Here is a 14,408-nt window from a genome sequence, read left to right as displayed (position 1 = left end):
TAGTATTTGACCCCCCTTCTTTAATGACAGCATGCACTCATGCTGGCATGCAGTCCACAAGTTTGTGCTAAACCTGATTATCCGTTTTATCTCAGCATGATTTGATTCCAAAGAGCGTCTTGTGTGCTTCAAAGAAAATCTGAACTTTTGTTTTAGGGGACAGGAAATAAGAATCTGGGTAATTAACAACTTCTGCTCTGTAATAAAGCATGCAAAAGGAGATAGCATCAGCCTCCCCTACGTAAAGCAACCAAATATTTGGTTTAAACAAACACCTGCCTGCTCTTCCTTTTTCGACTGTAATTTAATTTTATTAATATTACATTCACCCCCCCCAAACAGTATGCAAGGATGTGCTGCTTATTATGTTGTATTTACAGTTCAGTGCATGTAATGTTTTTTGTTTTGTTTTTATACAAATCTATAATTTTGCACCAAATGGATTTTGGAGGAAGGATATTGATGTTCATATGTTTTGTTTTTGTTTTGTCTTTATTTGGAAAAAAAAAACACTGGATAGATTTGTTACAATTGTAATAAACACTAAGCAGTCAGCAGTCACTCAAATGCAAGTGAGACTGTTGTCATGACAGAGGGCTTTATACCAATGTTCGCTTTCATAACTCACATTTTTTAAACATCTTCTTGTATTATATTGTTTGGTTCAAATATTTAAAGAATTGTTGTGCCATTTAACAGTTTTTAGATTTTTTTTCATGACCTAGTGTTGAATGAATATTAATTAAATGCACAAATGCAGAAGAATAACAAATTGCAGCTAAATTGATGTGCACATTTAAACAAGGCTGTTCAGTGTGACTTTATTATTGATTCCAATAAATGCATTTTATCAGCGCATGTGGCTTTTATGTATATTGATTATTCTAGCTTGGTTGCATGTTAAAACATAAGAATGTAATTTAAACTGCACTGTTACAATTCCATTTGTTTTAAGACCATGCATTCATTTCAGCTTTTGCAGAAGGGAGATTTTTTCAGAGTTATGGAGAAAAAAAACAAAACAAACCCAATATTACATTCTCTCTGATGTTGCTGAACCAAATTTTGTCCATCCGATTTAGTAAGACAGTAAACCAGAAACTTGTGGTATAATTATGTGAGGTATTCCTGCTAATTGACAAGTATATTATTTGTGTTTGATCTGTGCAGTGTCTATGCAATAATACGCTTTTTACTAAATGTCAACAAGTCATATTCATTGAATCATAGCTTTCTTAACACACCTGAGGGGTGAATTAAGTAAGGCTTAATTCGTATGAAAATGTAACCCCCCTTTCTCTTTGTAAATTAAATTGGTAACCAAACATTAACTGTAAATAATGGCTGTAAAGACTCCCACCCAGTAGTATTAAAATCCCTACAAGTGCTGTGCAACTGCATCAGTTAATTGAAATTCATGTTGGACATTATTGTTTAAAATGTTCATAAAGTTACATCAGAAGATAAAAAAGATCAAATAAAGATGTTAAAGCATTGCAAGCCTAGTGAGGCTCGATTTGAAGAAAACGCACGTACAATAAGTTCAGCTCGTATCCTCTGTCATTTCAATTCTTCATCACTGTGGTATGTTTTAGCAGAGACTAAAGCAATGCATCTGCTGGGACAAAGGTCGATTGTTATGCGACTAGAGGTGAGAGGCAACACAAAGCAGTGAGGATTTTCTATGTATTAAGATGTTAAATGGCTTTCCGACTTCAATGTAAATTCACGGAGAGAAAGACTCAAAGTGTTAGATGAACTTTGGATGCCTCTGCATTTAATCCCTTTAAATGTGATGACGCCCTTAACTTGAACCCAGAGTGTGAAAATAACACGCAGAGCCCTTTATTTGTAATATCACTTAAGAGTGCGAGCTACTGGGTTTTGTTGGAGTTTTATTTAATTTGTTTAGTTAAACTAGAACCCTTTTGGCTAATAATCAATTACTTACTTTAAGTTTTAATGATTATTTCACTTATTCAATTTTCCTCATTCGATATTTTTCGTGGTGCAAAATAATAATCCGAATGGTCTCGAAACTTTCTGACATATACATGAATCCTTATTAGCTAATGCTCATCTTTGGAGATGTATTAACTGACAACTAATAATAGCTGAACATCTCATATAAAAAGACAATTTAGTGATATTGCATGATAAGGCCAAACGATATATATATATATATATATATATATATATATATATATATATATATATATATATATATATATATATATATATATATATATATATAGTGGATTTAATATAAATTACGTTTTAAAAAGTTTTGGAAATAATTTATACCACTAATGAATTTTAATACTGAAATAACAAACTGATATTACTAATGCTTGAGAGAAAATGTTAATTCCAAAAAAGTAAGGAATCCAAAGAAACAATTATATTTCATAATTATTTCTAAATGCTCATTTACTAACCTGTAGCCTAAGTGTTATATATTTCAGAATCATTCATTAAAGTTATTCTAAAGTCTTAGCAAAAAATGTATACTCTTCTTACAAGCTCTTCCTATTTTTTTATATATATATTTTTGTGACAGATAAAGAATGTGTCGTTAAACTTGTCAGTATCGTTACACGAGAACAAACATTCTCATATTATATGTTTCTCACCAAAGGAAAATGGAAAGGGGCTCTCACAGGTTAACGTTTGGCAAAATTCAATTATAATGAAATTAAGGTTATCATACACACACCCCTTTCTCTAATCTCCCAAATATACCCCTCCCCAGTATTCCCCCACCGCATCTCTCCTCCATTCATGGCCCTCCTGATACATACTTAAGAGACCCCGTCGAGAGGATCTTTTCCCTATAAAGAGAAGATGCAATCCGAGCGCCTTTGAAATGATCCTCAGGACTTATTGCGATAGGCCCTTCAGTCGCACTTCAAAAGCGAGAGTCCTGGTTTGAAAGCTGTTGGTTTTGGAAAAAGGGACCCAGCAAACCAGGAGCAGGAGCGCAGAGTGTCCAACGCGTCTCGCAGCTGTTAAAAGGAGAGAAGAGTTGGAAAAGAGAATCGAGAATCGAGGGATTATTGATAATAACGATATCTACGCGTACCTGGTTTGGTGACAAGAGTCAGTCCGTGCACGGATCATTCCGCACCCAAACAACTCCATCTGACTTTGGCACGATAACACACTGAACGCTGCGCTTTACGCAGGTGTGGATTTCTAGAACAACCCGCGCACACATGGCTGCGTTAACCTTATCCAGAGCGGACAATTTCCTGCACGGTTTCTTACAGGTACCTTGTTTATTTTCTTAATTATGTAGTTTTTAGTGTGCCTTACCCGGTTTCCAACCAAGTACTTTGGCGCGCACTCAATCACAACTTCAATTGAGTTTTATTTTGGGCTTTGTTGTTAGTAAATTAGAATTTTAAACAAAAGTTTTTATGATTTACAAGTTATTCCATTTGCTGTCAACTTCAAATTTAATTGCACACTTTAAAATAGCCTATTAAATAAATTTACATTTGAACTATCTATCTATCTATCTATCTATCTATCTATCTATCTATCTATCTATCTATCTATCTATCTATCTATCTATCTATCTATCTATCTATCTATCTATCTATCTATCTAATTATACTAGTTATAACTAGTTATAATTATTGTTTTACTCCTTCTAGGATCGCACTCCCAGCTCCTCTCCAGATAGTGGTCCCAACGCCCTTTCCTTTTTGGCCACCACATGCAGTCAGGCTTGGCAGGACAGCTCGCAGCTCCCTTACGAGGGGCCAGTGGGATCCGCATCAAGCATGTTTCAGCTCTGGAGTAATGATGTGGCTCCTAACTCCAGCCTGAGTGCTCACCAGATGACCTTCACCGTGCCTAAGGTGCAGTTCCCTGGCCACATACAGCCCAGTCTGGGCTCCCATTCCCATCACCACCACCATCATCACCACCACCACCACGAGTTGCCCCTCACTCCTCCAGCCGAGCCTCCAGCTGCTTACTCGTTCGAGCTGTCTCCAGTAAAGATGCTCTCCTCCCAAGCACAAGGGAATGTGCCATACTATGCACAACATAATGCTGTGGGTCAGAACTTTCCCAGCTTCCTTCAGAACACTTCAGCCAGACCTCACCTGCCTGGAGGGCATGTTGAGGATGGCCAGCAGTGGTGGAGTCTCCCCCAGAGTAACAGCACAGCCTCTAGTCACCCGTTCTCCCTGGGTAGGCAGCTGGTTTTGGGCCACCAGCCCCAAATTGCTGCCCTGCTGCAGGGCACCTCCAAGGGTTTGTTGAGCTCAACTCGCCGATGCCGCAGGTGCAAATGCCCAAACTGCCAAGCTACAGGAAATGGCAGTTCTGCACTGGAGTTTGGCAAGAAAAGACTGCACATTTGCCACATTCCTGATTGTGGCAAGGTCTACAAAAAGACCTCACATCTTAAGGCGCACCTGCGCTGGCACGCTGGCGAGCGACCATTTATCTGCAACTGGCTGTTCTGCGGTAAAAGCTTCACACGATCTGATGAGCTCCAGCGACATCTTCGTACGCACACTGGGGAGAAGCGCTTCGGCTGCCAGCAATGTGGAAAAAGGTTCATGCGTAGTGATCACCTTTCCAAGCATGTGAAGACCCACCAGAGCAGGAAGAGCAGGTCCAGTCAGCCTTCTCACAGTGGGACTGATGCACTGCTAAGCAATATCAAGAGAGAGTAAAGTCGACTGCAGAGCAGGGACTACAATAAGAACTAATTTTAGAGTCATTGGACTATCAGGGAAGAGACCAAGCAGCAAAAGCTTTATCCCTTAAATTACACTTCAATGACAGAATAGTGTGCGACATTAAAAAAAAAAAAAAAAACATCAAAGTAAATGATTAAACAGATATTCTGAAAAGCAATAGGAGCATGGCCCTGTTTCAACTGTTCTTTAATTAAAAACACTGGAGGAGTGTACGCACACCATGCTGCACTAAAGCAAATATGCTGCTGCTTTTTGAGACTTTACAGAGACTTTAAGTCACAGAAGAGCTTGCCTCTATGAATGTGATATATAACTGATAAAAGCAAGATGTCTGCATGGCTCTGGATGCGGACTTATCATGACCAAACCTTACCCTTGCACATTTATTTATCAACTATAATTCAAATAATTTTGAGGTTGCAGGAAATTCTCTGAACATAGCACAATCAAAAAGTATTTATGTTACCTGGTGAAACTGTCATTTGTTTACATTTTGTTGTTACTTTATTTTCAAATGCTCCTTCTTCTATCTTTTTTTTTTTTTTTTAGGGAAAATTGTTGCCTTATAATGAAATAATTCTGGTTGCAGTTAGCCAAATTTGCCATAACTTCGTTCCCTGGAATATCACAGGAAGTCTTGTTCCTTTTAGAATTGAGACATTGCAGAAAATGGCACTATAAATGTATTTCACTTCAAATCTAAATCCCTAATGAATAAAAACTAGTTTCAAAAAGTTAAACCAAATGTATATAATGTTTATATAGTGCACAGATCTATGAAGATCAAGACAGCATGTGAAATATTAATAAACATAAATAACTGTGCAAATCGAAATCTTTGTGTTTTTATTTTTCTTATTTGTTTGTAATACCTTGCCAAGCACACTTATTGCTTATTTAATAGAAGTGTTAAGTTCAACAAATGGCTAACACTCAATCTAACACTTTGTGCTGGAACTCAGAGGTTTGCATTCATTCTTACGTTAATTTAATAGTATTTAGGATGCTAATTTAAGGTGGCCATTGTTCTATAGGTGTCGAGGAAGCACATTAAAAGAACAAATGACTGAAAAGCCTTCAGACATTTTACAGTTGTCAATAAATAGTGAGGCATTCATGGGAACAGTGGCCTGACTTTCTCCCATCAAGTCCACAGTCATGTTGTCTCGTAACGACCACAGGCCACCCAGTGTAAATAACAGTCAACAGTCAAACTGAGGAGAGCACTCCACTCGAGCTCACAATGAATAGACCCCCAGCTGTTCATATCCCACTGATAGTGTCGGAAGTTGCTTTGATTTGGCACCCTTGTGATTGTGAATGCTCAAAACCTCTCTCCCCCATATGTGTGTGTAAATGAACCCTTTACTGCTGAAGAATGTGGCTTAAACCTGAGACAAATCAACCAGATGTCTGCATGTGTTGGGTTTCATCCACCTATTGTGTAGGGTTTTTAGGCTTTAGTGCTGAAGAATTGGCTGAATGGCAATGGCTGGTTTCCCTGTCTAGATCATAGAAAAAACACTGTATGTTTGACATTTTCACATCATGATTCTTATTGTTATATATTCTTTGTTTCATGATACCATTTTGTATTTAAGTACATGGTGATTTAAAAGTCCACAAATGAAAATGCTTCTATTTTGCATCTTGCATCTAATTCAGTAAAACAATGTCATATCAAATTAAATTATCAGCATAACAATTTGAGTAAAAAGTTGAATCAAAAAAGTTATTTTGGAATTCCAGTAGTTGCAATGTCCCTCTTTTGCTTTAATGTTTGCATGCACTCAGGCTGGCAAACTCAAGTTTGGGCAAAACCTGATGATCAGTGTTATCCAGCATGATTAAAGAATGTTCAGTGGAAGTAAGGAAATGTATAATTTTTTTAACTTAAATGGTCAATCACAGATTGCATATTTGATTAATGACGTAAAGTCTTTCTTATTCATTTTACATTGTTTATATTTTTCAAAATTAAAAAAAACTAAAACTGAAGTTTAAGGGTTCAAAAATATTTTTAAATGCCAGATTTTAAATGTGGAGAAATTATTACATATTGTTTCCCAGACACTTTTGATCCATCTAAGTCATTGATTAATGAGTTTGATCATAAAGAATCTGAATAGGCAAGTCCAATTAATTAATCAAAGGGATAATTCACCCAAAAATGAAAATTCTCTCATCATTTACTCACCCTCATGCCATCCCAGATGTGTATGACTTTCTTTCGTCTGCAGAACACAAAGATTTTTAGAAAAATATCTCAGCTCTGTAGGTCCATACAATGTAGCTGAATTGTGATAAAATATTTTAAGCTCCAAATATCTCATTAAGGCAACATTAAAGTGATCCATAAGACTCCAGTGGTTTAATCCATGTCTTCAGAAGTGTAAGTCCTTTTTACTATAAATCTCTTCTTTCACGTTCATTCACATTTTGAAATTGAAAGTGGAGATTTATGGTAGAAAATGACTTAAATATTGATCTGTTTCTCTCACACACCTATCATATTACTTCTGAACACATGGATTAGCCTACACCATTGGAGTCTTATGGATCACTTTTATGTGGCCTTTTCATGATTTTTTGAGCTTCAAAGTTTTGGCCACCATTCACTTGCATTGTATGGACCTACAGAGCTGAATTTTTTTTCTGAAAATCTTTGTGTTCTGAAGAAGAAAGAAAATCATTCATATTTGGGATGGCATGAGGGTGAGTAAATAATTAGAGAATTTTAATTTTTGGGTGAACTAACCCTTTAAACTCAACCAGAGATTTACTTGAGAGTAATTTATCAGAAATATATAACACAACACACTACAGAAAACACAATATTTCATGTTCCAAAAGGACATGGTTTAATTTGATATAATACAACAATAGGTTTTGTCACATAAACATATAACATGTCCATTTCATTTCCTTCATTATCTAGAGGTGTTCTTTAAAGTAGCATGCAACATTGTAAGATTGAAATCCACATATGTGGAAAGGCAGTACATGAAAGCTTTCAGTTTATACAGGGCTATGTCAAACGATTTGATTTTCAAATAAGTTTGAATATTACGACAAGGCAAGAGAAGTTTGTTACAATCATTTTCAGGATATTTATGCGAGCAGATCTTAAACATGCGAAGAGTAAAGCCTTTGGTGCAGAGTTGTAATTTGAAGTTCTAAAGTTGGTTTTAAATTTCTAATTGTAAAAGACCAATTCGTTATGCAGGTAATGCTAATTGCTAAAAGCTCTCTGGCGCCCTCTCTTGGAAAGAAATGTGCAATGAGCTAAACAGGGTGAAAGTGCTTTTTGATCTTGCTTCAACATCCCATACCAAACTCATACCATCCCTTCTTTGGAGATGTGTCTAACATTTTATAACCAACTGTATGTTTCAGACTCAATCATTAATAATTTCATTCATCTTTCAAAGTTTTGATTTGGTTTGTCATAAAAATATATCTAAGCAAGTTTGCATAAAAAACAACAAAACAAAACACATAACCAGTAAACTAAATGTGTTTTCAACTTTGAAAAAAAAAAACATATTTATTTTTTTCCCACATTGTCATATGAGAACATTTTCCCATTAATTAAAGCAACCGGTTAATCTTGTGTTCTTCAATTCAATGACATAACATTTAATGTCTAAGATTTCCTTCATTTTTTATAAAGGGTACTGGCACCTGCTCTATGGCACATTATGATATAACATTTAAACTTTGGCCTTCATTAAGCAATTTTTTGTGTCTCTAACATTGTTCTGTTTTTGGAAACCTCATTTTGTAGCAAGAGACATGCACAGTAAGCCACACAGTGTGCATTTCAGGGATGGTGGGCAATAGAAGCCAAAATGGGTAATTTAACCACAGGTCAAACACTTTCATATTGTCATTTTCTGCCATGATAATTGCCGTCCAGTGCATCTCTCAAGCAGACAGTATGTCCTTCCTTTGAGCATGTCCTCATACTGCATGTGATCTCTTATGTCAATCCGTAGCAGTTGTTACATGTGAATAAGAATCTCATACAATCAGGAAAGAGAAAGCAGAGCCTCTGTGTCTCCATGCACAGATCATTCCTCTACATACGGTATATACAAATTAGTTGCATTAAGAGTCTGTTTCCCCTTGGCTCCTAAGAGTTCACACAGCCTAGAAGAGCATTCAGTACAGGCAGGATAGAAAGAAAACTTTTGTAAAGAGGCACCAATTGTGCGAAACCTTAAAAATCCAGCGCGGGCCCCATACAAACCCTTATATATTCATATTATACTATGTTCTCTGATTTCAAAACACATCTCTGATGGAAAACTTTCAGTATGTTTACAAGGATGAAGCCATCAGCATTTAGCATACAACCACACACACCAAAACAGACATATACACAGAAATGCATAATCATACCCTCAAACTATGTTTACTCTGGTTTCTGCTCCAGTGGCCTCCCAATATATATAGGAATGGTTGATTATTCCTTTGAACAAAAAACACAACTTCTTTAAAAAGACAACAAAAAGGAAACAATGCAAAAAAAAGAACAAAAAAGATAAGAAAGAAGGAAAAAAATGTCACAAGGTAATTCGCATCACAGGTTTAGGAAGAATACCACAAGGTAAGAGACGTTAATACAGTCCACTAGTGATGAAGTTCAGACTGCAGCATGCTCTGGTGCACACGTCAGATTAACGTTTATTTCCATTCACTCTGTTTCATTCAGGGTTCACAGGTCGTCCTCATCAAGCTGGGCCAAGTTACTTGAACGCTGAGGAGTGGAGGAAAGAACAGCGATATGGCCCTCTCTTGGTGAAGATCTGCAACCACCATCTGCAGAGCTCTATAACACATTGATCAAAAAACACGAGGATGAAGTGAGTCCACCAATTATTATTTGTTCAAAATCTAATTTAAACAAAATTAAAATATGTGTAAAAAAATTTGGTAAATACAATAGTCTGCTGCAGAACAGTTAATCTAATTGTTTAATTTTCCCCCCACATTATAAAGTATAAAGTAAAATTACAATTTAATTTACACAGTTTTAATGTCATCAATAAAATTACTGCTGAAAATGTTTGTTAACTAAGTTTTTTTTGGGGGGGTGGGGTTCATCAATGATAAAAAACACATCATGATGACAATCAAATGTTTTAATTAAAACATACGGTTGATGAAAATATGATGAGAAAAAATAACAATGAAGCTATTAACAAAGCACTTGAATTGTTGTTTTTTTCCCTTTAAAAACATAATATCCTAAACTGTCGAAAAGTGAGGGATTCACAACAGAATAACTTATAAAAAGTAGCTAATACTTCAGTATATGCTATTATTTTTTAAGGAGAGCAGGATTTCAGGACAGTTTTGTAATGTTATTTAATTTGACATTTTAAAACATATTAATATTTAATATGTCTGATACATGTTTAAAACATTTAAGTGGCTTATACATTTATACAAATTTTTTATTTTTTTTGCACATCAATTCAAACGTTTTTTTCATCGACTAATATTATATAAGAAATATTGACTAAAATGAATGAATATGACATATTGAAATATTGAACTACATTTGAATGACATTTTTTCATTAAAATACAAACATTATGACAAATCCCGCCCCCCTGAAATTGAAAACTGAATGTACAAGTAAATTACATACTCTATGTGTAACTGGTCCAGCTCAATTGCTCTGAGTGGGATTCAAACCGGCTTCAACATGGGAGGCGCTCATGCTAATGAAGAGGCTAAAGGCTACAGCCTCTAGCGTCAGTCGCTAGTGCATCTCTTGTGGCCAGGGGAGTGAGGTTTACAAATACTGCACAGCTATTATGTACCAGCTGGCTCCCGTTACACTCACCCCCCCTAAACCTTACACCCCTCCCGTTACACTCACCCCCCCTGTAAGACGCTTTGGATAAAAGCATCTGCCAAATGCATAAATGTAAAAATGTAAATGTAAACCTCACTCCCATCCGGGTCACGGCACCACTGTAACTGGTCCTGCCTGACCCGCTCCGAGCGGGATTTGAACCGGAGTCAGACGGCATGGGAGGCGGGCGCACTAACGAGGAGGCAAAAGGCTACAGCCTCTAACGTCAGTCGCTAGTTTGCCTCTTGAGGCCTGGAGAGTGAGGTATACCGCACAGCTGTCACGTACCAGCTGGCTCTCGTTACATGTGCATGCATCATAATAAAGTCTGTAAATACATGAATATGGCAATGCATGTTATTATAGGCAGGCTTAAAATGCAATACACAATTGTTAACAATACAAACAGGGGGTCCCTGCTCTGCCTCTCTATCCAGTAAGAGGTCCTTGGCTTGAAAAGGTTTGAAGACCCCTTCACCAAAGAGCTCATAATTAACATCTTTATTCAAACTTTTCCTAATACCTTCATTGATATTTTAAAACAGGGTCTGTGGTGCATGAAATGCTTAATTATTCCCTGAGCTGTCACAAGCCTACCTCTTTTCTAAAAATGACTGTAGAGTCTCAATTACTTGAAGCAGCCCAGGAGATGAAGTGTAATACATACTGTATGTTACCGGGCTTATGACATGACTGAAATAGGCTGTCAAGGGAATAGTCAAAGAACTGATATAATATTGTTCATTGCTCACATCAGACCAAGAATGCACTGTTGCACCTGATTCTTGGCAGAAATATATGTTTTAATATATGATAGTGATGGATGAGTTGTTGTCTTATCCGTGTCCATTTTTGGTTCGGTGCAGAATCTCTGACAGCTTTTCACACTTATTATAAACCTTAAAAATCTTAGTTGTACTCAGTGTCCCGTAGCATCACCTGTCCTCTATCCTATTAATATTATTAATCCCTATAAATAAATCCTATTATTTCTTCAGGTAAGAAATCCTTGTTTTTCCAGTGTAGTTTCGATGCCATATGCAACAACAAACGGGACTGCAAAAATAATTACTGCTTCCAAATATGTTTTCCCAAAGGCTCCCCAAACAGATAGTTAAGACCCAAAATCGCACCATTTGTTCTGCTGAAGTTGCTATGTAGAGCTCATCGGATGCTCAAATAATCCAAGGGAATCAACCTATGAATGGCTTACTTATACTTGTATGCACATATCAGGCTGTTCATATTAAAAACATAGCATAGCAGAGTAACATTTCAAAATACCACTTTACATATTACTAGTTTGAAGTGGCATGTGCAGTTTTTAGAAGGGAAAAGATCTTTCATCGGCTGGTATGTTTACAGTATTTACTAATCAAAGTCAAAATAGTACTCAGGTCTAGCCCAAGTCTGGTCCATGAGTTAACAAGAACAATCAGGCTTTTGATAGGGATCTGTTAATTCCCTATGCCAACCAGTCTCTTTCCTGTTTGTGAAGTGCCATAGCTCACCAGGCCTGAGTAAAGAAGATAAATGGCTTTTTCACACACAACTATTGTTGAGCTGCCATCAAAGCTCATTCAGGACAATACTCTGCTGATGACAGAGTAAGCTTAATTGGCCACTGTATTGCAACAGGGAAAACCACAATGAAAGAAAAAGACATAGGTCTGTCCATAGTCTCCCAATTGAAAGACTTACAGAATATGACAGGTATAGTTTCTCTGAGACATTTTTTTTATAGTACATATGTGGAAAATACTGTAAAAGGTGACTCTCCATATTTTGAATAAATGTGAAAGTTTGTGTCTTTCAATGTACATCATTCCTCATAGCCATTGTATGATGATCACCCCATATCAATTTTATGAATACAAGATGTCATCTACTGTATGCATATCAACAGAAGTGTCAGTAATCAGTAAGTTAAAAAAAAGCTAAATTGACCAAAATTACATACATTTTTCTATGTATTTATTTATGTTATTGGTTATCAGGGTTGGGAGGGTTACTTTTGTACTAATCTGTACTGCACTACAGATTACAGAATATATGCTTTAAAATGTCATTTGTAATGTATTCCGTTAGATTACTCAAGGTCAGTAACTTATTCTAAATACTTTGGATTAATTCTTCCGCACTGGTAGATTTGTTCACTTGTTTTGACTATAGAAACAAAATACACATGTTAAAAATACATTCTCTGAAAAACATAAATATCTTATGCAGTGTTGTTTCTAAAACAAGATAAATCAAATTGATCTTATTTTAAGGATTTTTAGATATTTTACAGGAAAAAAAAAACATTTTTTATATTGTTTATATTGTTTTGTTCCAAAACCATATTATATATTTTTTTTTATAAAGAATAGGATTTTTGCCCTAAAATCAAACGTCTTACTCTAAATAAAGAAATTATGATCTAACGTGTATTTTCTTGATAACAAATTATGATCGTGTCTGGTAACGTGTTAGCATAAAGCTAACAATTTACAGAAGTTTTATTTCTATTTCTTCTGCTCCAAACTTACTTCGAACTTATTTCTCTGTCTGCTCAAATCTCATGAGAAAGTGTTTCACTGCTGTTCAAATGCACTTTGGATCGCATCATTTACATGGATAAATGTTTTTCATCTGAAAGGACTAAATATTAAATGAAATAAATGACAATAAAATGCGAAGTAATCTCTTCAATAATCTGAATACTTTTTGAATGTAACTGTATTCTAATTACAATGATTTAAATTGTAACTGTAGTGGAATACAGTTACTTATATTTTGTATTTTAAATACGTAATCCCGTTATATGTATTTCATTGCTCCCCAACCCTGTTAGTTATCTTAATTTTCAAAATATACTATTCTAGGCCTATCTAGTTCTGTGTTTAGTAGGGGAAAAAAAACAGTACCAGAAAAACATGCAATCATTAATTTAAAAATGCACCTGAAAATTAATGCTAGGGGGAACTATTGCTCCTTAATAAAAACAATGTGTTTTTTGACACTGATAAATCAGTTTATGTATACAAAGACACATTCATTTGTCCTTTAAATAAGCCATTGGCTTGTGTTGCTGTTGCATGTCCATAATGCTCCATCAGGGAGAGCAACGTGGCTTCTTATGCTAAAAATGTCAAATCAAATTCTGAACATGTTAAAATCCAAACAAGCAGGTTAATTTTCGCAGTACCTGTGTTCCTTTTGTGCTAGAAGAATACAGTCCATTGGCAACTGCAGCCTGGTAGTTCAAAGGTGCCTGGGAGAAAGAGGGCTCTTCAGAGAAAGCCAGCTGCACATGAGTTGGAGACACTGTCTGGGAATTCAGTCTGGAGTCCACCAGACAGCTCTGGACTTGTGTTGACTGTAAACGTAACACAGAAACAGTGGTTAAAAAATCTTCCAGATTATTTATATCCATTTACCACCTAGATTATGAATTATCCAGTGAGGAACGAAGGTTTCGGTCCTAACACTTGAGTGTCGCAAGACTGCATTTCCTGGGGCATGAACCCCACAAAATGTTTGCTCTTTGTCTGATAAGGAACATTAGCATATACTGACATGTGAATCACGCTATATATATGTTCTTTTCAATTAATTGGTCAAACGATTAGCACAATGGCCTGTATCGATTCAAAGTTCAGATTGAATCATTCGAACAGCTTACACGCGGCCTCAGTCGTTGGAGCAGTTTAAGATTTTATGATTTAAGACATCTTAAATTACTTAAATAATTTTTCTTAACCAATTTGCTAATATATTTTTTTTTGTTTCTGTTTTTTAAATCAAGATATTTTCTTAAAAAAAAAGAAAAGAAA

The 14,408-nt window shown here is 35.9% G+C and overlaps 2 protein-coding genes across 3 annotated transcripts in view; one reads left to right on the top strand and one right to left on the bottom strand.

Annotated features, from left to right (window-relative positions):
- The first annotated feature begins 3,141 nt into the window (after positions 1–3,141).
- LOC127629260 (transcription factor Sp5-like) lies at positions 3,142–4,694 on the top strand. The gene is made up of 2 exons (XM_052106411.1): positions 3,142–3,269; positions 3,660–4,694. The coding sequence occupies exons 1-2, from the start codon at positions 3,216–3,218 to the stop codon at positions 4,692–4,694; spliced, it is 1,089 nt and encodes a 362-aa protein (XP_051962371.1). The 5' UTR covers positions 3,142–3,215.
- A 2,871-nt stretch (positions 4,695–7,565) lies between these two features.
- Positions 7,566–14,408, bottom strand: part of arhgef25a (Rho guanine nucleotide exchange factor (GEF) 25a) — a 122,373-nt gene continuing 115,530 nt past the window's right edge. For both annotated transcript variants that reach the window (XM_052105664.1, XM_052105665.1), the window contains 2 exons: positions 13,781–13,951; positions 7,566–9,555 (listed from right to left, as the gene is read on the bottom strand). In XM_052105664.1, the coding sequence (XP_051961624.1) occupies positions 9,442–9,555; positions 13,781–13,951 (285 nt within the window). In that variant the 3' untranslated portion in view covers positions 7,566–9,441. The remainder of the gene's footprint in view (positions 9,556–13,780; positions 13,952–14,408) is intronic.

Source organism: Xyrauchen texanus, chromosome 35 (genome assembly GCF_025860055.1).
Source record: "Xyrauchen texanus isolate HMW12.3.18 chromosome 35, RBS_HiC_50CHRs, whole genome shotgun sequence".
Taxonomy (NCBI): Eukaryota; Metazoa; Chordata; class Actinopteri; order Cypriniformes; family Catostomidae; genus Xyrauchen; species Xyrauchen texanus.
This window is presented reverse-complemented; position numbering and strand designations above follow the sequence as displayed.